General features: G+C 40.6%; 1 protein-coding gene across 2 annotated transcripts in view; it reads right to left on the reverse strand.

Moving 5' to 3' along the window:
* Positions 1-4,287: 4,287 nt before the first annotated feature.
* Positions 4,288-24,827, reverse strand: part of LOC121372908 (centromere-associated protein E-like) — a 39,854-nt gene continuing 19,314 nt past the window's right edge. For both annotated transcript variants that reach the window (XM_041499344.1, XM_041499351.1), the window contains exons 3-6: positions 12,725-12,863; positions 11,104-11,216; positions 7,152-8,450; positions 4,288-4,457 (exon numbers count right to left, since the gene is read on the reverse strand). In XM_041499344.1, coding sequence (XP_041355278.1) covers positions 4,347-4,457; positions 7,152-8,450; positions 11,104-11,216; positions 12,725-12,863 — 1,662 coding nt within the window. In that variant the 3' untranslated portion in view covers positions 4,288-4,346. The remainder of the gene's footprint in view (positions 4,458-7,151; positions 8,451-11,103; positions 11,217-12,724; positions 12,864-24,827) is intronic.

A 24,827-nucleotide genomic window follows, 5' to 3' on the forward strand; every position in this document is an offset into this window, starting at 1 on the left:
AACGCACGTGCGTCTGAGAAGTAATAATTATGGAGTCGAGTTTTAGTCTATTTTTAACGGTATTTCACCGGTTTAACTTCACCGACTCTTGTATCACTCTTGTAACGTTAACCAAATGTGTTACAGGTTTGTAACAACCAAACTTGGTGTCCATTTTGTTTTCGGGCTGAAATACGGTCTGCGCCTGTAAGTTGTCAAAAACCGGCCTCGTTGGCGTCGTGGTTCGGCCATCGGTCTACAGGCTGGTAGGTACTGGGTTTGGATCCCAGTCGAGGCATGGGATTTTTAATCCAGATACCGATTCCAAACCCTGAGTGAGTGCTCCGCAAGGGGTAGGTGTAAACCACTTGCACCGACCAGTGATTCATAACTGGTTCAATAAAGGCCATGGTTTGTGCTATCCTGCCTGTGGGAAGCGCAAATAAAAGATCCCTTGCTGCTAATCGGAAAGAGTAGCCCATGTAGTGGCGACAGCGGGTTTCCTCTCAAAACTCTGCGTGGTCCTTAACCATATGTCTGACGCCATATAACCGTAAATAAAATGTGTTGAGCGTCGTTAAATAAAACATTTCTTTCTTTCTTTAAGTTGTCAAAAAGGTATTATTACTTGGAAATGCGTTACTATGGTTACAAACTCATGACAGTCCCCTTTAATGTCATGTCACACCTTGTCTTGCAGGTAAATTTAACGTCACGTGTCACAATTTAAATACGTGTACAACCTACATGTAGGTTGGCTCGTACACTGCGTTTATCGGTTTTACTGGGAAATGTAAACTTTATCGGTAACATAATTCCAATCTGTAGATGCTCATTTGTCATAAATTCTTTTGATTGAAAGGCACGTATGGCAAGGGAGACGTTCGGGGGTCGAACCCCACTCTCCTTGCTCAAGTAAATGTTCTTCTTTTTTGTTCAATATCTTTTCCCGTGAAGCATGAATCGACCCTCTATAAACTTTGTTCGCCAGTCCAGATCCCCATCTCTGCATAAATTAATGCAAATGCTGCTGTCCATTGGTCCAAATCGGTGGCGTAGCGATGAAGGGAGGGGGAAGGGGGGGGGGGGGGGGGGACACGGAGATCATACCCCTCAATCAAAATTATAAAAAAAAAACCTTTATTAAATTTTATAAAATCATACATACATACATACATATGGATGTCTGGATAGCTCAGAACGCGTCATGGTTAGTCTGCAATTTGCGGGCGATACGGTGCCACAGGTTCGAGTCCCAGCAACGGCATGGGACAATTTGTGTGGCCAGACATGATTTAATTATCCCCTGCGCCAGTGCGTTAATATATATGCATGTAACAGCTCGACATACATACAATATATAGATATTCATACATCAATACACACATAAATACATACATTGTGTGGGTTGCCCCCCCCCCCCCACCCCACCCCACCCGAATATAAAATCCTAGTCCAAATCATATCATACGACTTAAGAAAATCGACGAAACAAAACGTAGTCCAGTGGTAAAGCTCTCGCTTGATGCGCGATCGGTCCAGTATCGATTCCCGTCGGTGGGCCCACTGAGCTAGTTTTTATTCCAGCAAGTGCTCCACGACTGTTATATCAAATACCACGGTATGTGCTATTCTGTATGTGGGATGGTGCATATAAAAGATGACCTTGCTATTAACGGAAACTAGTTGCGGGTTTACTCTCTACGACAATCCAATGTTTGACATCCCATAACCGATGATTAAAAAATCTAAAGGTATCGTCAAACAATACAAATTTCAACTTTCAAACATCGACGTTTGTACCATCATGGACCTTGAATGTTTTGCATTACTTCCTGTGGTACTTCAAATTAATAAATTAACTCTTAAATTTATTTGTTGAAGCTGAATCAGTAAATGTCACTGCTTAAAGGGACAGACCCTAGTTTTTAAACACTAAGACATATCTTTCACTGTTAGACCCGTTTATGATCACTGAAATCAAACATTACTTAGATGTTATTGTTCACATTATCCATTTCCGTACAACCGAAGTGTTTCTGGCCAGCATGGTGTTTCTAATACCACAAAATGCATATTTCATATTTTTAAAAACGCACGTGCGTCTGAGAAGTAACTGTTATGAAGTCGCATTTTAGTCTATTTTTAAGGGTATTTCAACGTCACAGCCTCTTGTTCCACTCTATTGTATGACATTTGTTACAGGTTTGTAAATTAACCAAACTTAGTGTCCATTTATACGGGTTGAAACTAGAGTCTAGGTGAAAAATATGCCGTAATGTTAAAAACACTAAGGTCTGTCCCTTTAATGTTTTATAGCCAATTAGTGTATGAAAGAATGTGAGAATTTCCTCCTTCGAACCGTAGAATGGAGATACTGTTCCATTAGTCCATAGTAGTTTATATTCATGAAATTGTTATACATTTGGAGGTACAAAAATGAAAACAATAATGTTTACGCTCATGGAGGGGGCGCGCTCGCGGTCTGTCTAGGATCGATCCCCGTCAGTGGGCCCATTGGGATATTTCTCGCTCCAGCCAGTGCACCACGACTGGTATATCAAAGGCCGTGGTGTGTGCTGTCCTGTCTGTGGGGTGGTGCATATAAAGGATCCTTTGCTGCTAATCGAAAAGAGTGGCCCATGAAGTGGCGACAGCGGGTTTCTTCTCTCCATATCTGTGTGGTCCTTAACCATATGTCCGACGCCAAATAACCGTAAATAAAATGTGTTGAGTGCGTCGTTAAATAAAACATTTCCTCATGTCCACGGAAGTATGAACCACACAACCGATTTATAGGTTCGCACTAACACGCTATGTACACACTGTGTAAAGTGGTTTTGTGGTTTATTAAATCCATGGACGTCACATTTCTTCATTTCAACTTATTTTTGTGCTTATATCCAATTAAGGTTCAAGCACACTGTTCTTGGCACATACCTCAGCTATCTGGGCTGTCTGTCTAGGAATCAGTGGGTTAGTTGTTAATTGTTATTGGTTAGTGAGAGAGAGAAAAAAGGGTGTAGTGGTCTTACACCTACTCATCGAGTCGTTAAAACTCGCTCTGGGTGGGAGCCGATACCGGGCTACGAACTCTGTACCTACCAGCCTTATTTTCTATGGCTTAACCACGACGTCATCGAGGCCGGTAGGACGTCACAAATTAAAATGGTTTATATCGTGGGAAAATAACTCTACATGGCTCAGTATATTAATATTATACCATTCCGTTAAATCACACGGTCGGTCGATCGGTCAGTATTTTAATTCTATGTATTTATTTTAAAATATTATACTACAAATAAAATGAAGGAGAAAGAAAGAACTTCTGAAATATGCAGTGATTATGCCAAGCTGTCGGAAGAACTGCACCCCCCCCCCCCCCCCCCAACTGGTCGAGATACAACTCGAAACGTCTGCTACCATTTTCCTACATACATCTCTCTTCATTCTCTCATTTTGAACATCTTCCTACTGCTTCTACGAGGGTGATTTAAGAAGTAGTGGCCACAGCACCATAATCTCCCTACAGTAAATAGAAACCAAATGGTACCCAGATCCTGTGTCTAAAATACTTTTTCCCCCCTAAATCTGATGCCACAAAGCTTTAGTTTGATTATTCTCCAGTCCAGTCATGACATTAAATTTACATGTTGTTAACCAGTACCGACGTTACACGAAGAAACGAACCTGCCGTGTACTTTCTTGTGGCGACGCAGAGCAAAGACTATACCCACGTGAGACGTTGGTACTGGTTAACAACATATAAGTTTAAATTCACGACTCGACTCATTAATAATCAAACAAATTTGTATTTTAGACACTGCCGCTGACTACCATTTGGCCGTCGATGATTGGCGAAACATTACACACAGTCCCCTCTAGCCCTCCCCTACAACACACCAACAAGCGGGCGGCGATGGGTGACTCGAGCTAGTTTATACGGTATGTTGGTCTCAGATCACAAGAATCTCACGAATGTGAAATACTAGTAATTAAAGGGACATTCCTGAGTTTGCTGCAATTTTTTCGATGTTATCGACTAACAGACTTTTTGACGATCGTAATTACTTATTAAATATATTTTTCTGCATAATATATTAGTCGGTGTATATTAAACGTGTTTCTGATCGTTCTAATATTTGTACTAGGTTAAATTTCATTTTATTTCCTAAAATATGTTTTTTTTCGTACGTATGAAATTATTTGTAGACAAAATCCAGTTTGGGCTTCTTACAAATATTAAGACGACCAGAAACACATTAAATATACAGACAATGATATTTTAAACAAGACAATATATTTAATATGTAAGTTTAATCGTAGAAATATTTTATTAGTCGGAAACATCTTACATAGTGTGACTCCTATACAGTGGATGCTGTGCTCGGCCTGGATCTGTGGCAAAGGAATGTCTCTTTAACATGTCTTGGAACAGAAATGCGGTACATCATGGCGAAGTCCCCTCTAGCTCTCTCCTACAACATATCAATAAGCAGAGGGCTAGAGGTGACTCGAGCTACGTATAAAAATACACATTTCGTATGTACTTATCATGTAAAAACACAACTATAGTATCGGTTTATATGGACGTTATAAATGTAATTAAATACACGTTTTGAACAACTTGTAAATTTCAAATGACGTAAAGCGCATTTCTGCTTTCTACATTTGCCCGACCAAATAATACATGCTGGGAAACTCATCTTCCCTTTTACGAATTACATACCCATGTGTATACAGTAAGGTTTAAATATTTTATAGTAGCACAAAAACAAATACATTACTATATATATTGCATATACTGTAAAGCGTAGCATATAGAGGTAACGTAACATAATATTAACACACATATTCGATTTATTGTTGAAACGACGCATTCATAATTATTTGGAATACATCAGTATTATAACACTGTTGTTTATATTATGGACAGTAAATCCATATAATTATAATGAAGAATTATGGAATTGTTTTTGTTTACAACACAAGGCCAAGGACCTTAATTCACTAAACTCTCGCAACTTTGCGATCTCGCAGTGCAAAGCTAAAAGACTTGCAAAGAGGATGCTTTGTTGTCTAGCAGAGTTTAAGAGACCTTTGTGAATTAGGACCCTGGTCTTTATAAAACTTTTTAGAATATAGAAAGAAAGAAAGAAATGTTTTATTTAACGACGCACTCAACACATTTTATTTACGGTTATATGGCGTCAGACATTTGGTTAAGGACCATAGATTTTGAGAGGAAACCCGCTGTCGCCACTACATGGGCTACTCTTTCCGATTAGCAGCAAGGGATCTTTTATTTGCGCTTCCCACGGGCAGGATAGCACAAACCATGGCCTTTGTTGAACCAGTTATGGATCACTGGTCGGTGCAAGTGGTTTACACCTACCCATTCTGCCTTGCGAAACGCTCACTCAGGGTTTGGAGTCGGTATCTGGATTAGAAATCCCATGCCTCGACTGGGATCCGAAACCCAGTACCTACCAGCCTGTAGACCGATGGCCTAACCACGACGCCACCGAGGCCGGTTTTTAGAATATAGAGTCAGATACAAATAACATCATGACAATGCCACAAAAATGGGATGCGTTTGATGTCATTACAGTTTTGACTCTAAGACTCTTAGAGTTATAGAGCAAGACGTAGCCCAGTGGTAAAGCGCTCTCTTGATGCATGTCGGTCTAGGATCGACCCCCGTCAGTGAGCCCATTGAGCTATTTCTCGTTCCAGCCAGTGCACCACGACTGGCATACCAAAGGCCGTGATATGTGCTATCCTGTCTGTGGGCGGGTGCATATAAAAGATCCCTTTCTGCATTAGGAAAAATGTAGAGGGTTTCCTCTGATGACTACGCTTGACAGATTTACCAAATGTTTGATTAATTAATCAATGTGCTCTAGTAGTGTCATTAAACAAAACAAACTTCTTCTTCTTAGAGTTTTATAAACACCGACTAAGGTGTCAAAATATTGAAATGTCCTATAATTTTTTGAGGGGTGTGGCTTTGTATTATAAACATGTAAATATTTTAGTATTTGGGTTAGTATTAATATGGATAGAATAGTGTAATACCAATCTAAGTAAAGATTTTGAGTTGTGTACTAGAATCTAGGGTTGTGGTTTATGCTATCTTGAATGCGAAGTGTATATATCATCGCTTGTTGTCAGACGGCATCCTACTTGGAATAATAACAAATGTCCTCCCAAATATATCCCATTGACCAATGATGCCCTCGTAATACAGTCCGGGCATCTGGCCCCATGCTTATAAACCTTAAAGTCTAGACTTTAATAAAGTCCAGACTTTAACGTCATGGCAACGCCATTCAAATAGCATTACGTTAAAGTCTGGACTTTATTAAAGTCTAGACTAAGTTTTATAAGCACGGGCCCTGATTTGCATATCTATGGAGCCGTTCTTGAACCCTAGATGGGTGTAACCATGGCAGCAGAATGCTAGTATAAACATCGTTTCCATTGTATTTGAAGAACTTTAACGTCATGCTGACCTATCCCTATCAATTAACACTTTAAACGTTCCTGGCCTGGTGTTTATACAACGTTTTAGTCTAGATTCAAGGCTCTTTATAGTCTTAAACTTCAACGTCATGACAATGTAGGGCTATGCAAGTGCCATCATTAAAGTATTTAAGTCTAGACTCTATAACGTTTTATTTAAGCACAGATCATAGCCTGGCGCTTATAAAACCTTTTAGAGTCTACACTCAAGACTCTTAATAGTCTGAAACTTCAATAGTCATGGCAACGTCACGCAAAACAAACTATGCTTATGACGTCATTAGAGATTTGTGTCTAGACGCCATGGCAACGCGCCATTCAAATTGTATGGGTGTGACGTCATTAGAAATTGAGTCTGAACTCTAAACGTGTTGTTATCACAGGCCCTGACCTGGTGCTTATAAAACCTTTAGAGTCTAGACTCGAGACTCTAATAAGAGTCCGAGACTGTAACGCCATGGCAACGCCATTCAAACTGTATGTGTCTGACGTTATTAGCGATTGAGTCCAAAGGTGTTTTTTAAGTACGGGCACTGGTCCTAAGTTCTATCCTGCACCACGTTTGAGCTCTTATTTCGTTTGTGGATCGTCTTCAATCCCCCAACCCCGTCGGCCATGCTGTTTCTCTGGCGGTTTTCGAACTTCACCTGCATCGTGGACAACCCTTCGGGATACGCCGTGTCGTGTTGGAACGTCATCGGACCGAAGTTCCTCGGCATCGACGCCTGCAGGTGCCTGATCGGCAACGGCTTCGGGCTCGGGGAGACACTCGGCTTAGCGACATACCCGAATCTGAGGGGAGGTAGCACTTTGATTTTGTGTCCGTCATTGGCCGCCGGTGCTGATGAAGACGCGCTCGTGTGACCGTTGACGAGATCCAGCGAGTTTCCCTCGTTCTCTTTTTTATTCGAATCCTGCTTCAGGAGCTCCTGTTCTTCTATCTCCTTGTCTCCTTCAGCTTCTCTCCGTTTCTCCTTGTCGCGGGCGTATTTCTTTTCGTACTGCTTAATCTTCGCTCTCAGTTTCTTAATGTCTTCCTCCTGGAAGGTGATCCTCGAATCCTTCTTCCTCACCTCCAGCTTGATGTCCTGGAGCTGGTTCCGCATCACATTCATGATAGCCGCCTGCCATACGGACATGCCCGTCGCCCATTTACGCTGTTCCTCGCTCTTCTCGTCCACTTTCCCTTCTCCACGGTCTCCTTCCGAGTTGATAATAACCTCTTCCACACCTGCACCTGATTCCTTTTTCTCTTCTTCCAATATCCTCGTTCGCTGAAGCTCGATCGTTTCTTTCTGCTTCCGAATCTCTTCCCCTAATGCCTGCATCGTCTCCTCGTTCTGGGCGCAGAACTGTTTGTAATGTTTCAACACCGAGAGAGCCTCGGCGGCGTCCGACTTGAAGCCCATGTGGTTGAGAATCCAGCTGCAATCTTCCACGAGCTTCTCGTGCTTCCTTTCGACCTCCACAAGTCGATCGAACTCCGCCAGCAGCGCCTCGAAATCGTCCATGACGTAGTGGAACTCGACGGGCACCTTGTCGCTGTTGAATTTCTTCTTGTTTCGGGGCACCGGCCTGACACGCTCGTTCACCTTGTGGTGGATCGACCGGACGACCCTCTCCAGAAACTCCAGCTTCTCGTTCGACTTGTGGATCGTGTTGTCGTTCGCCATGTTGTAGCGCATCTGCACGGCAAGGTCCTCCTTGTGCTTCTGCTGCATCTGGCTCATGGCGCCCTCCAGCGCCCGCAGCTCCGCCCTGAGGGCGAAGCACTCCTCCTGGGCAGTCCTCGTCTCATTCTCCATCTGGGCCAGCGTCTCGTTCCTCGTCCTGCGCTCCTCCTCGAACTGGTACGTCTCCTCCATCTGCACCTGTTTCAGGTCGAGCCATCGGTCCTTCTCCTTCGTGTCCTTCTTCCATATCCGCTTCGTTTGCTCCGCCTGGATCTGTGGCAAAGAAAACAGAGATAGTGTGCCTTTAATAATGATATATAGCATATTGTGGCTCCTATATGCTATGAGGTTCGTCTGCTCGGCCTGGATCTGTGGCAAAGAAAACAGAGATAATGTGCCTTCAATAATGATATATAGCATATTGTGGCTCCTATATGCTATGCGGTTCGTCTGCTCTGTCTGGATCTGTGGCAAACAAAACAACAGAGAGAATGTGCCTTTAATAATGATCTTGCCTGGATCTATGACATACAACATACTGTGAATAATCTACAATGGATACGATGCAGATAAACAAAGCGCGCGCGCGCGCGCACACACACACACACACACACACACACACACACACTGCTAGGCCTAAATCTATGGCAAAAAACCCCAAAGTACCTGTAATAATGATATACAAAATATATTGGCTCATCTACACTTGATGTGGTGCGGCTAAACAACGCACATGGGCTTAATGTGCTTGGCCTGGATCTGTGGCAAAAACATTGAAAAGAATATACCTTTGTTACACACCCGTTGGTGAGAACATCATGTGTTATTTTTTATAACACATGGTTGTTTTCACACGTACGTGTGATAACAATTTCAAGACATATGACTGGCTGATCCTAGGTGATAAGGTCACCAATGCCATATATCCAATGAAAAACAACACGATGGAAATCGATTACACCGTGAGGTATAGTTAACCTGACAATCATGTGTCTGTGACGCGTAAGTTAGCTACAAGTGCAGCGGCTGTAAATAACTTTTAGTCGAAAAAGATGTTAAAATTTGCTTAAAACCTGGTTTTCGAGAATATGTAAGAAATAGAATAATACATTCGTGTCCGTTAGATACCATTTATCTCACAACTCGTTGCTTAAAAACGTATCAAACTTGCTTTCGCTCGTTAAAACAACTCGTTGCGAGATAAATGGTATCTAACGGCCACTCATGTATTATTCTCTATTTAATAATGAAACACATATCATTCTGCCTCATCTAATCTGGACCGGCCTCGGTGGCGTCGTGGTTAGGCTACCGATATACAGGCTGGTAGGTACTGGGTTGGGATCCCAGTCGAGGCATGATATTTTTAATCCAGATACCGACTCCAAACCCTGAGTGAGTGCTCCGCAAGGCTCAATGGGTAGGTGTAAACCACTTGCACCGACCAGTGATCCATAACTGGTTCAACAAAGGCCATGGTTTGTGCTATCCTGCCTGTGGGAGGCGCAAATAAAAGATCCCTTGCTGCCTGTCGTAAAAGAGTAACCTATGTGGCGACAGCGGGTTTCTTCTATAAAAAAAAAACAGTGTCAGAATGACCATATGTTTATGCAGCTAATAAACCAAAGCACAAGAACGCACTTCGACGGTGCGGCTAAACAAAGCACACATGCTCGGCCTTTAATAATGATACTCGCCATGTTATGGTTCACCCCACTCGGCATGTCAGTGAAAATATTACTTTCAAAATCAACGTTTCTGATGTGAACGTTTTTGAGGGACCTTTATGAAATTGTTGACAGTCTTGGTGACGGTCCTTAAAGTTCGTACTTTAAATGTTTTGTAGGGGCGGGACGTAGCCCAGTGGTAAAGCGCACGCCTGGTGCGTGGTCGGTCTAGGATCGATCCCCGTCGGTGGGCCCATTGAGCTATTTCTCGTTCCAGCCAGTGTACCACCACTGGTATATCAAAGGCCGTGGTATGTCCTATCCTGTCTGTGCGATAGTGCATATAAAAGATCCCTTGGTACTAATAGAACAATATAGCGGCTTTCCTCGCTATGACTGTGTCAAAATGACCTTATGTTTGACATCCAATAGCCGATGATTAATATATCAATGTGATCTAGTGGTGTCGTTAAACAAAACAAACTTCTTCTTAAATTGTTTGTAAGCATTGGCCTGGTAGATTTAACTGTTAAACATATATACCCTTTAAAAAAATTAGGGGAACTCTAACAAGAATGTGCAATTGCCAAAATTGTACGGTATATTAGCTGTGGGGAATGGTTATATGATAATAGTGAATGAATTGGGCAAACATTACAACCAGTAGTTCAGTATTACAGTAGATTTTATGACCACCAATGATCTTGAAGGACGATTGGGGTCAGAAGTTAAATTTGAAAGTTGACGGGGTTTTTCTTATCAAACCGGCCTCGGTGGCGTCGTGGTTAGCCATCGGTCTACAGGCTAATAGGTACTGGGTTCAGATCCCAGTCGAGGCATGGGAATTTTAATCCAGATACCGACTCCAAACCCTGAGTGAGTGCTCCGCAAGGCTCAATGGGTAGGTGTAAACCACTTGCACCGACCAGTGATCCATAACTGGTTCAACAAAGGCCATGGTTTGTGCTATCCTGCCTGTGGGAAGCGCAAATAAAAGATCCCTTGCTGCTAATCGGAAAGAGTAGCCCATGAAGTGGCGACAGCGGGTTTCCTCTCAAAATATGTGTGGTCCTTAACCATATGTCTGATGCCATATAACCGTAAATAAAATGCGTTGAGTGCGTCGTTAAATAAAACATTTCTTTCTTTCTTTGCTAGGATGTCTGTGGTCAAAACGTAAGTTCGGTCTAATAGTTGATATTGACATTAATATTTCAGGTTCCACTACTTTTTTGGGAAGAGTATATTTACAGTTGTACCTTTTCTGCTATGTAAAGTTCTAGCTGCCTCCTCTCAACATCTTTGAGCGATTTCGCAATGAATGGAAATCTCTTAGATAAGTCAGTAGCTTCCGTTTTCTCATTGTTGCCGTCTGGAAAAAATTAATCACTTTGTCATTTAAATATTATAACAAAAAAAGAAAACAAAACAAAAAGCCAGCAACATCCAGGGCTTACTTGAGATTCGATGGGTTACAAGTTCGATACCCGTGGACATACCTATTTCGGTTCTTACATATTGGAACCAGTTCTGCACGACTGGCATATCAGAGACAGTAGAACCTGCTATGCTTAAAAGTTAAAAGTTTGTTTTGGTTAACGACACCACTAGAACACACTGATTTATTAATCAACGGCTAATGGGTGTCAAACATATGGTCAAACATGTGGTCATATGGTCATAGAGAAGAAACCCGCTACATTTTTCCATTAGTAGCAAGGGATATTTTATATGCACCATGCCACACACAGGATAGCACGTACCACGGCCTTTGATATACCAGTCGTGGTGCACTGGCTGGAACCAGAAATAGCCCAATTGAACCACCGACGGGGATCAATCCTTGACCGACGGCGCATCAGGCGTGCGCCTTACCACTAGGCTACGACCCGCCCCTACATAAATGAACCTTCATCGTGTGGTGATAGAGTATTGCGTGGCTCGTATTCTACACAAGTGCTTCTGGGATTTAAGGACAGCGCTCCACCCCAACCCCTTTCCCAAACCAGTATTATGTATATATGTATTGATGTATGTATGTATATATGTATTGATGTATGTATGTATGTATGTATGTATGTATGTATGTATGTATGTATTGATGTATGCATGTATTAATGTATGTATGTATTGATGTATGTATGCACTGATGTATGTATGCATTGATGTATGTATATGTATATATGTATTGATGTATGTATGCATTGATGTATGTATGCATTGATGTATGTATGCATTGATGTATGTATGCATTGATGTATGTATGCATCGATGTATGCATGCATGTATTGATGTATGCATGTATTGATGTATGCATGTATTTATGTATGCATGTATTTATGTATGTATGTATTGATGTATGTATGCATTGATGTATGTATACATTGATATATGTATGTATTGATGTATGTATGTATGTATGTATTGATGTATGAATATCTATATATATTGTATGTATGTCGAGGTGGACTGTTACATACATAGATATTAACGCACTGGCACAAGGGATAATTAAATCCTTTCTGGCCTCATAAATTGTCTCATGTCGTTGCTGGGACTCGAACCTGTAGCACCGAATCGCCTGCAAATTGCAAGACTAACCACGCTGTGCTCTGAGCTATTCAGGCATCGATGTATGTATGTATGTATGTATGTATGTATGTATGTATGTATATATATATATATATATATATATATATATATATATATATATATATATATATATATATATATGTCTGTATGTATGTAATGTTTGTATGTAATATTCTTTTCTCTTTGTTTTAGATTTAACTTTGTTTTAATCAGACTTCTGATTTTAATATTTTAAAAGCTAATTAGTCCTGTCAAAATAAGTTATAATTCGAGAAATTAATATTTTACCTTCTTCTCGCAGGAAGTCAGACAGGAAGTAGTGACCGGATAACTGGAGGATGTCACAAAACTTCTCAAACGCCTGCGCGCCACGCAGGGGAAGTAACTCGAGAAGACGGCTGACCTTTTCATCACGACTGGAATAGGTCTGTAAGAACACCACAAGAGAATCTGATTAGAGTAATCCTATACTATGACAACCTGGTAGAATACTGCGGCGTATGATTATGAACTCAGATACCGTTTTGTCTACATTTTCTAACGACATCTCTATATATATATATACATGTATATAGATAGATAGATAGATAGTTAGATAATTACAACTTCGAAGAATACTATCCTTCGATAAACCTCAGTAAATGACGTCGTTACACGGCCAGCTGGGACGTCATTACGTAAAACAGGTCACGGAATGAACGCTAGACGCTGATTTATGTGTATTTTAACTAAATATGGTGTGTCCAGGCGCTTGTGCATAAATTTTAGAAGGGGGGGGGCTAACCTGTGGCTAGTAAAATTTATGAGGGGTTAAGACATGCTTCCACTGAAAACAATGGGAGGGTTCGACTGCTGTAACCGGCTACAGATACTTGTTGTAAGGAGTGGACACCCTCTTCAGTCACATATATAATAGGTCACTCCTAAAATAGCAGCAAGGGATCTTTTATATGCACTTTCCAAGCTACAGATACTTGTTATCGGAAGTGGACACCCTCTTCAGTCACATATATAATAGGTCACTCCTAAAATAGCAGCAAGGGATCTTTTATATGCACTTTCCCAGCTACAGATACTTGTTATCGGAAGTGGACACCTTCTTCAGTCACATATATAATAGGTCACTCCTAAAATAGCAGCAAGGGATCTTTTATATGCACTTTCCCGGCTACAGATACTTGTTATCGGAAGTGGACACCCTATTCAGTCACATATATAATAGGTCACTCCTAAAATAGCAGCAAGGGATCTTTTATATGCACTTTCCCGGCTACAGATACTTGTTGTCGGAAGTGGACACCCTCTTCAGTTACATATATAATAGGTCACTCCTAAAATAACAGCTAGGGATCTTTTATATGCACTTTCCCGGCTACAGATACTTGTTATCGGAAGTGGACACCCTCTTCAGTCACATATATAATAGGTCACTCCTAAAATAGCAGCAAGGGATCTTTTATATGCACTTTCCAAGCTACAGATACTTGTTGTCGGAAGTGGACACCCTCTTCAGTCACATATATAATAGGTCACTCCTAAAATAGCAGCAAGGGATCTTTTATATGCACTTTCCCAGCTACAGATACTTGTTGTCGGAAGTGGACACCCTCTTCAGTCACATATATAATAGGTCACTCCTAAAATAGCAGCAAGGGATCTTTTATATGCACTTTCCCGGCTACAGATACTTGTCGGAAGTGGACACCCTTTTCAGTCACATATATAATAGGTCACTACTTCTAAAATAGCAGCAAGCGATCTTTTATATGCACTTTCCCAGCTACAGATACTTGTCGGAAGTGGACACCCTCTTCAGTCACATATATAATAGGTCACTCCTAAAATAGCAGCAAGGGATCTTTTATATGCACTTTCCCGGCTACAGATACTTGTTGTCGGAAGTGGACACCCTCTTCAGTCACATATATAATAGGTCACTCCTAAAATAGCAGCAAGGGATCTTTTATATGCACTTTCCCGGCTACAGATACTTGTTATCGGAAGTGGACACCCTTTTCATTCACATATATAATAGGTCACTCCTAAAATAGCAGCAAGCGATCTTTTATATGCACTTTCCCAGCTACAGATACTTGTCGGAAGTGGACACCCTCTTCAGTCACATATATAATAGGTCACTCCTTCTGAAATAGCAGCATTGGATCTTATATGCACTTTCCCGGCTACAGATACTTGTTGTCGGAAGTGGACTCAATTATTTCTGCAACATGCCAACAGTACGATAATGAATTTTCACACAAAGCCGAACACGATTCAGTACAAGCATTAATTCTTCTTGTACTCCGATCAAATCAATAAAAAACAATCAACAGCCGTCATTATTTGTACGATTGCGGTATGTCTTTTTCTGATACTGCTTCTTCGTGTGTTTTTATTTTTTATTTATTGCTCGACGCTTTGGTCTGGAATAAAGCAGATATGTCCAGGTCACGCCCAGACAATGTCCGCGTTTTTGGTGCGAACACAAAATCCATACGCGTCAATAGGTCTCGATCACAAAGGTTTTCAGTTACCGTTAACATGACTGCCTGCGTTTCCGGAAACTGATCTTGAACCTAGTGGTGCATGTTGAACGGCCAATCGATCGCGCTAGTGGAACATGCCCCGTGGTGTTTAGGACTTCTAACGTAACTAATCTTGTGTAACGGGATCAAGAATAATCTGCCATGTTAGAAATGTTCTCTGACGTCAGATATTAACGCAATAACGCAAGATACTAGTAATGTGCATTCATAACTTAAAGGGACATTCCTGAGTTTTCTGCAATTTTAAAGATGTTATCAACTAGCTGATACTTTTTAACGATTATAATTACATATCAACTTCTTCTTTTTTTCTGCATAAAATATTAGTGGCTGTACGTTAAACGTGTTTTTAATCGTTTTAATATTCGTACTAGTTTAACCATTTTAATTCCTAAAAGTGTTTGTTTTGGTTTTTTGTACGTAGGAAATTATTTGAAGTCAAAATTCTGTTTAGGCTTCTTACAAATATTAAGACGACCAGAAACACATTGAATATACAGACACTGATATTCTAAACAAAAAAATATATTTAATAAGTAAGTTTAATCGTAGAAATATTTTAATAGTCGGAAACATCTTACAATGCAACAAACTCAGGAATGTCCCTTTAAAAGACTCGTGACAATAACAAGAGTAGGACATGGGGGACGCGGTTAGTAAAGAAAAAGTGTAATACTTCAAAAGATATGTATAAACAAACAACAATAAAGTTCAAATTAAAGTTTGTTTTGTTTAACGACACAACTTGCTTTATTAATCATCGGTTCTTGGTAATTTTGACACAAGACAAGAAACCCGCTACATTTTTCCAATAGTAGCAATGAATTTTTAAATTCACTTTCCGACAGACAGGAAAGCACATACCACGGTCTTTGATATAGGCCTACCAGTCGTGGTGCACTTGCTGGAACGATTAATAACCCAATGGGTCCACTGACTGGGATCGATCCCAGACCGACCGTACACCAGGCAAGCGCTTTACCACTGAGATACGTCCCGCCCAACTAGCAAATAAATAACAATGACAAACAAAAAAAAGTTTGCTTTGTTTAACGGTACCACTAGAGCACTGCTTTATTAATCATCGGCTATCAAACATTTGGTAATTCTGATTCGTAGTCATCAGAGGAAACATGCTACATTTTTCCTAAAGTAGCAAGGGATCTTTTATATGCACTTTTCCACAAACAGGAAAGCACATACCACGGCCTTTGACCAGTTGTTGTGCACTGGTTGGAACGAGAAAAAAAACTATAATCAGCTGAATGGATCCACGAAGGTGGTTCGATCCTGCGACGCAAGCACCTCATGGCGAGCACTCAACCGACTGAGCTAAATCTCGACCACAAACAAAAAAGAATTAAAAAAACCCACAAAACCTTTCACCAAAACCACAAGCGAACAACAGCAATTGGCTTAAGCTTATCTGAATTCGTGTCTCATTGGCTCGAGAGTAGAGATGCTGGTGGAATTTAAAAATATTTTATTATATTATTTTTCTATTTCTTTTACTAACCCCTTCCCCTTTTACTTTTCTTCTCCTGACCTAACATATATAAACAGACCTAGAATACACTCGAACCACCATATACAGACCGCGCGTATCCCCACCCCACTTTGAAAAACCCTGGATCCGCCTTCGTATACCCACGACACTATGTCCTGGATCTGCTGTTGCCCCACGGGTGAGTCAAGTTAATTTTCCAACTTTCAAATCAAAACACTCGATAGTTGCCAAACATCGGCATACCTCAAATACACGGAGAATTAGTCGGCAAGGTAGTTATTTACACACTCAGACACATATCTTTCGTTGATAAACAATACCTAGTCAGTTATTCTGTTCCGGGTTGGACTTCTGGCTATCCAGATACGGAACCCGGGACAGACATGCTCGAAACATTCGTGGTATATGAGCATGGCAAAATTCACACACACAGTCAGTTATGATAACTCTCTGCCGTCAGAGATAACCGAATAGCGAAAACACGGAATGGCTGCCTAACACCGGGTAGACAAAGATTCCCACTCTGCTACAACAATAACCCTATGTTTGACGTTAGATACCATTACATTGATAATTTTCGAGTTCGCCGATAAGAAATATTTCACATACTAACCAACAATACACATACACACACACTTACAGGAAGAAACCCGACTATACCCCCATTCAGTAATGTTCCGGTTAAATACGAAGGAATCTTTGCCTATTAGGCGGTAGGCAGCTGTTCCGTGTTTTCGCTATACAGTTATCTCGAACGGCAGAGAGCGATCATAACCGTCGAGGGCCCGTGCTTATAAAACTTAAAGTCTAGACTTTAATAAAGTCCAGACTTTAACGTAATGCTATTTGAATGGCGTTGCTATGACGTTAAAGTCTGGACTTTATTAAGGTTTATAAGCACGGGGCCAGATGTCCGTCTAGCTGTCGAACGGCCGAGTTCTCGGTCTAAACAATATACTACATGCATCGTCCCTGCATATTAATTGCCGCCCCTCGCTTGTATAGATGACCAATATTTCAGTCGGCATTTCACTCATTTCAACTGATTTTCGTGCTTATATTGAATTAAGCTTCAAGCACGCTGCCCTGGGCATACACCTCAGCTATCTGGGCTGTCTGTCCAGGACAGTGGGTTAGTTAGTTGTCAATTCTTAGTGGTTAGTGAGAGAGAAGAGGGTGTAGTAGTCTAACACTTACCCATTGAGTCGTTAAAACTCGCTCTGGGTGGCAGCCGGTACCGGGTTGCGAACCCTGTACCTACCAGCCTTATGTCCGATGGCTTAACCACGACGCCACCGAGGCCAGTTTTCAATCGGCATGTCACCCCCCCCCCCCCCCCTTATAAAGCACTGGGTCCACCCCTGATGTGTGATACATCGTCGAGACACAGGAAATCATTAAAGCCAATTTTGACAAACGAAAACTTGTTTATCTGTTTATGGTAATAAAAAAAATATATATAAAAAAATCGCAAGCACTGATCTTACCCACTTGTCATACAGTCTATTTGGTTTTTCTGTCTAGGCCAGAGGGAAATGGTTTAGGGTTAGTGAAAAAATGTGCATTATATTTCCCAACTGATTCAGAGGAATTATTGGTGGCTGCAGCCGAACCTGGGATACGAACCCAGCGCCTAACAGCCTCAAATCGGTAAGTTAACTACAGCGTCATCGAGGCCGCTTTACGGAAACCGCCGAGCCAAGTCCGGCTGACGGAAATCACCGAGTCAAGTCGGGCTCGAATGACGTACTTAAAAATTTAAATCGCACCTGTACGCACTACTTATAAAGCACTTAATGAAATGAAAGGTGTATACGGGAACATAGTCAGGCATGTTTGTTTATACTCGACAAATATGTACAGGTTAAGAAGATGTATACAACTATTGCAGACTAATCGAAAGCAGGATATGAAGTTAAATACCACCCACCCATATTTGTTTAACTTAAACGAAAATACCAGCCTTTCCCCTCCCCTCTCCCTTTTCTCTCATATGTAAATCACCTAATAGTTGCTGAATAAACAATGTGCTAAACAAACATTAATTTCCTTTCAGTGTTGATAAGTACAATAAAATATTATATTAACAGGAGCAGAGACACCCTTTTCTAGGGAGGGTTACGCCCACATGTTCCAAAGTACAGGAATAACATGCATTTTATATTAGGCATTTTATCTAGAAACATCAACCAAAGATATTACACCCATTAAAAATAGATCAACTCAGTCATTCAGCTCTTAAACACTGGATACATTATCATGATAAAAACATTTTACAATTAAAAATAAAGTCGATAATTATGTGCAAATGTGCTCTCTCTCTCTCTCTCTCTCTCTCTCTCTCTCTCTCTCTCTCTCTCTCTCTCTCTCTCTCTCTCTCCACACACACACACACACCCCCCCCCCCCCTCTCTCTCTCTCTCTCTCTCTCTCTCTCTCTCTCTCTCTCTCTCTCTCTCTCTCTCTCTCTCTCTCTCTCTCTCTCTCTCACTTACTCTGTATCTCTGTCTCAGTATATCTATAGTATGTGTCTTCATTTCATCTCTCCGTGTGGGTTCTTTCAGCAGTTTGACACACACGGCACATACACACACAGACAAAAAGAACAAACAAAAATCGCAAAAATCACACACGTACAACCCTGGCAATTGAGAAAATGGCCACGGCAAAAAAACATATGCCGTGGAAAAATACTCTCCACGGCATTTTCCACGACAGTTTTGCGGCTAATGTGTAGGAGAGGAGTTTAATTAGTAAGTAAAATTATAAAATAAATAATAGTGACATAAAACATTTAATGTTCTACAGTCAAAATAAATGCCACGGCAATCTCCTCGGCATTGCCGATTGCCGTGGTTAACTGCCCAGATTTCTCACCACCACCACCACATCACCATAGACCCGTCCCCTACTCCACTGCCACTACCCGACATATTAAGAATACGACCAAAATGAACAATATATACCATACTTATAGCGTGTATGTGATTCACAACATGCAGGCGGTTATACTAAATCGAATATAATCCCCTCCCCACAATGAGAAACTTAATCCGTCTTTGAAATCCTGCTGTCACCCCGCTTACCCTTAACCGGGCTATTGAAGTGCGGATCAAGTCGTCCAATTGATCGGAATACATCTGCCGAGAACTAGCCTTGGTGTTTAGAGTAAATTAATATATTGGTCAACAGCGCTTTTCTGAACTAAACGTGTGTTTACCTTTATTATTATTCATAATAGAAAGGAAACCAAAAATAGTTGTTTAGCGACCCCTGTGTTGAAAGGTCTAATAAAAATAGGTGATAGCCCACTACATTTCTTTCTTTTTTTTCATTACAATTTATTGTCGGTCTTATAAACATATTAAGGTTCAAGCACGCTGTCGTGGGCACACACACACACACACACACACACACACACACACACACACACACACACACACACACACACACCTCTCAGCTATCTGGGCTGTCTGTCCAGGACAGTGTGTTAGTTATTAGTGATTAGTGAGAGAGAGAGATAAGAGGGTGTATTGGTCTTACAGCTATCCACTGGGTCGTTAAAACTCGCTCTGGGTGGGAGCCAGTACCGGGCTGCGAACCCAATACCTACCAGCCTTATGTCCAATGGCTTAACCACGACACCACCGAGGCCGATCTATCACTACAACTACGACTACTGATTAAACGTTACGATTTTATATATATATAGAGAGATAGAGAGTACGGGCGGAAGAGAGAGAGAGAGAGAGAGAGAGAGAGAGAGCGGGAGAGAGAAGAGAGAGAGAGAGAGAGACGCGGGAGAGAGGAGAGAGAGAGAGGAGGAGGGAGAGAGGGAGAGAGAGAAAGAGAGAGAGAAAGAGGGGATTCGTCACGAGTATTTTTTAATATGGAACAATATCAATTCGAGTCTATGTTAATCGGTATTTGTCGGGGACTCTGCCGAGACAAATACGTATTTAACTATAACGAGTCTTGATATTTTCGAGGCACATATTAAAAAATTCACATACGAGTAGCGAATTCTATTATCCTATAAGGTAGTACTATACCAAATAACTTCCGGCTGGGTCAAAGTTCGAGGTGCACCGAACTTTTGATAGAGAAGTGAACACCACAAGTCCTGTGATTGGTTATAAATGTGAGTGTGTTGGTTGTAAAAAATAATAGTTTCATCTGGGTAAAATAAATGTGCAATTTTATTCCATCTAGTACCAATGTGTCAAGTAGCCTTGTGCTTGAAACATGTATGGGGTACCTGTAAAAAAAAGTACTCGAATTTTGTGCGAAACTAGGGTAGTCATAGACGCTACCCGTTATCTCAGAAACGAGCAGCTTGACCCCCATTTTTTTCTGATTCACTTTAAGTGTAAGGGGTGGTAGTATTTATATCCGTGGCGTTTATGTCGGTTGATACGTTGCAGGTAGGAGTTTTAGCCGCATATGTTACTATTGTCGTCTATGGGATTTGATTTGGTAGTATACACCCATAACACTTCTAAAATAACTTTTTTTTTTTTTTTAAATTTAAGTAAATCACAGTACTAAAGTCGCCGCCATCGATAATATGACGTCATTACGATTAGCACAGATTACTTTGACGTCACGCATTTTAAACAAATCTTTGAAAACGTTACGCTCAGGTACACGGGTCTTGTTGGCTTGTAAGCAACTGACCCATCACCAGCAACATATAACCTAGAGACCTTGCAAATTTGCATACCATTATTAACCGGGTTAATAAAGTAAATTATCACATGGGTTTATGAATTGGATATATATATTAAACGACATGTCTGAACCCCGAAACCGCAACAACGTTGCTTGGTACCTTATTACAAGTCATGACGATATCGTAGCGATTAAACATGTTTTATTACACACCTATGCAATCTTACTATAGTGATAAAGGCCTTTTGAAACCGTGTAATAAATTTATTCTGTATCGCACATATGTGCAATATGGACCGGAACTTTTAAATGGGGAATTCAGTTTTTCTTTTTACAGCAGTTAGTGCCTTTTATTTACTTACGTCATATATGATTTACAAATGACGTCATATTGTATTTGAAACATTACACAAGGCTGCCGCAGAGTATGACGTAAAATTAAAAACCGTTTTTGTACAACATAAAAGAAGGTATGTACTAAATACAGAACTTCACAAACGTTGTTTTCACTTCCTATTTATTGCACTCGTTTATTTTGCGAAAGAACATACCACTCGACCGCTACGCGTTCTCGTGGTATATATTCTTGCGCAAAATAAAGTCTGTATATTTCTTACACACCCGTTGGTGAGAACACCATGAGTTATTTTGATAACACATACATAGTTGTTTACACACGTACGTCTGTTAAACATTTCAAGACATATGACTGGCAGCTCCTAGGTGATGACCAGGTCGCCAATGCCATACGTCCAATACAAAACAGCACGGTGGAACTCGATTACACTGTGACGTATAGTTAACCTGGCAATCAGGTGTCTATGACGCGTAAGTCAGCTACAAGTGCAAAGGGTTGTAATTATCTTTTAGTCGATAAAGATGTTAATATTTGCTTAAAACCTAGTTTTGTGGGATATGTAAGAAATAGAATAATACATTCGTGTCCGTTAGATGCCATTTATCTCACAACTCGTTGTTTAAAAACGTATCAAACTCGCTTTCGCTCTTTAAGATACATTTTAAAACAATTCGTTGTGAGATAAATGGTATAGATCTAACGGCTACTTATGTAGTATGTTTTGTTTTGTTTGTTGGGAACATTTTAGCCCATTTTGACAGTTTATTTATCGAATTAAAGAAAGAAATGTTTTATTTAACGACGCACTCAACACATTTTATTTACGGTTATATGGCGTCAAACATATGGTTAAGGACCACACAGGTTTTGAGAGGAAACCCGCTGTTGTCATATTAAATAATAATAATAATAATTAATAATAATAATAATAATAATAAAGAAAGAATATGTTTTATTTAACGACGCACTCAACACATTTTATTTACGGTTATATGGCGTCAAACATATGGTTAAGGACCACACAGATTTTGAGAGGAAACCCGCTGTCGCCACTTCATGGGCTACTCTTCCGATTAGCAGCAAGGGATCTTTTATTAGCACTTCCCACAGGCAGGATAGCACAAACCATGGCCTTTGTTGAACCAGTTATGGATCACTGGTCGGTGCAAGTGGTTTACACCTACCCATTGAGCCTTGCGGAGCACTCAATCAGGTTTTGGAGTCGGTATCTGGATTAAAAATCCCATGCCTCGACTGGGATCCGAACCCAGTACCTACCAGCCTGTAGTCCGATGGCCTACCACGACGCCACCGTTATCGAATTAATTTGTCATATAATATATATATTGTTATATTCGCCATTCTTTTGTTGTTCATTGTATATTGCTTAATGCTGAGGATGAGCACCACTGCAGTCTCTTAAAGAGATAGACCCTAGTTTTTAAACACTACGACGTATTTTTCTCTATTAAAGCTCATTATTTATAATAGTATTTCTCGTACATCTGAAGTGGTTCTGATCATCCAGGGTTTTGTAATATCCTAAAATGTACTTTTTATAATTCTAAAAACGCACGTTCGTCTGAGAAGTAATGGTTATTGAAACAGGCTCTGGTTATTTGTAGATAGTATTTCCATGTTTAAATATCTCGGACTTTAGCTTCTATCTGTTATAACCTTTTCCAAATATGTGTTGCCGGTTTGTAGATTTAACTAAACATTTCTGTTTTCGATCCTTAACAAGTCACTGTTCGGTTTCCATTCACTGTTATTGTTTGAGGTCCCCCAAACATATTGCTGGTGCCTGGTCAGCGCGTGCGCAGATTTTGACCTTCTGCGTCATCATATTCACTTTTTCACATTTTCCACGATAGCTACAACAGCGCCATCTATACCACAAATAATGCTGCGTCGCCTCAGTTCAAATACTATAATTTTTAACACACCATCACATTGTGGGTCCTTGAAGTTACTTGAGGGCAAAGTCGAAATAATAACATTGACATGGGTTTTTGGTAAATGCAAAGGAAAGCATTTACGGTGCGAAGGCAGTTGATGGGGCACCATGGACAAAAAGGAGAGATCAAAGCAAATAAGGACATTAAAAAACCCTAAACATCCCGTACCTTTTTTGTGCAATCTATGATTTTTGCACAAAAGAAGGATAACAAAAAAATCAAACAAACAAAATTTAATAAATAAGGGTCTGACATGACGCCTACTGTCATGGTGACACAATATGCTAAGTATAATCCTCAAATACGTGTTGTAGAGCGGGTGACACAACAATAACAAAAAAAAAGAACCCACACTATTTCAAGCAAAAATTAAAGCTTTTACCCGAAATAAAGAGGACCAATTTAAAGAGCATGCACCTTTAAAATGTATAGTTAGTTTCACAATACGCGATCTTTTAACTTGCCTGTGCGTTAACTTAATCCCAGCTTAGTCGACTAGACAGAGCTTTGAGAACCGCGCGCGACTATTTATCACCATTATCACCACCTAAACAACGGACGCTTTTTTTTTTCTTTTTTTCGTCAATGCGGTTTTGGACACATCCCAACCACTAACGAACATGCATTAGATATTTTTGTCGCAACATGTCTGTGTGTATACCAGGGCTTAACATAAATTAAAGAACGCATACATTACGACAGTAACCTGTCTGTGCTGGTAACTATATCGTTTTCATATAATCACAAGCAAGGCATAACGAGCAACATGAAATAATCATCAAATGTCATGGGAAGAAAATACTGCCCAATGCCTGTTCAGAAGGGCAAGGGGCGGAGGGGGGATGGTGGAATAGCCCAATAGTAAAGCGCTCGGCTGATGTGTGGTCGGACTAGAATCGATCCCCGTTAGTGGACTCATGCTATTGGTCATTACAGCCATTGCACCACGATTGGTATATCAAAGGCCGTGGTGTGCACTATCCTGTATGTGAGATGGTGTATATAAAAGATCCCTTGCTACTAATGGAAAAATGTAGCGGTTTTTCTCTATAAGACTTTAATGTCAAAATTACCGAATTATTGACACCCAATAGCCGATGGTTAGTAAATCAATGTGCTCTAGTGATGTTATTAAACAAAACACACTTTAATTGTTCAGGAGGGCGAGTGATCGCGGTCAAATGCCAGACTGGTTTCTGTGCGAAACGTTAGATGAATGTGATGTGACAGAAGAATATGGTACCAGTCAAAATGTTTGAGATCGCTCGGCCTCCCGAATATGCCATTGTTCTTAAAATGAGGTGCGGACAGTCATGGCAGGAAGCCTTCTCTGGTGCTCCACTTTTTTTTA

Source organism: Gigantopelta aegis, chromosome 1, assembly GCF_016097555.1.
Source record: "Gigantopelta aegis isolate Gae_Host chromosome 1, Gae_host_genome, whole genome shotgun sequence".
Classification (NCBI taxonomy): domain Eukaryota; kingdom Metazoa; phylum Mollusca; class Gastropoda; order Neomphalida; family Peltospiridae; genus Gigantopelta; species Gigantopelta aegis.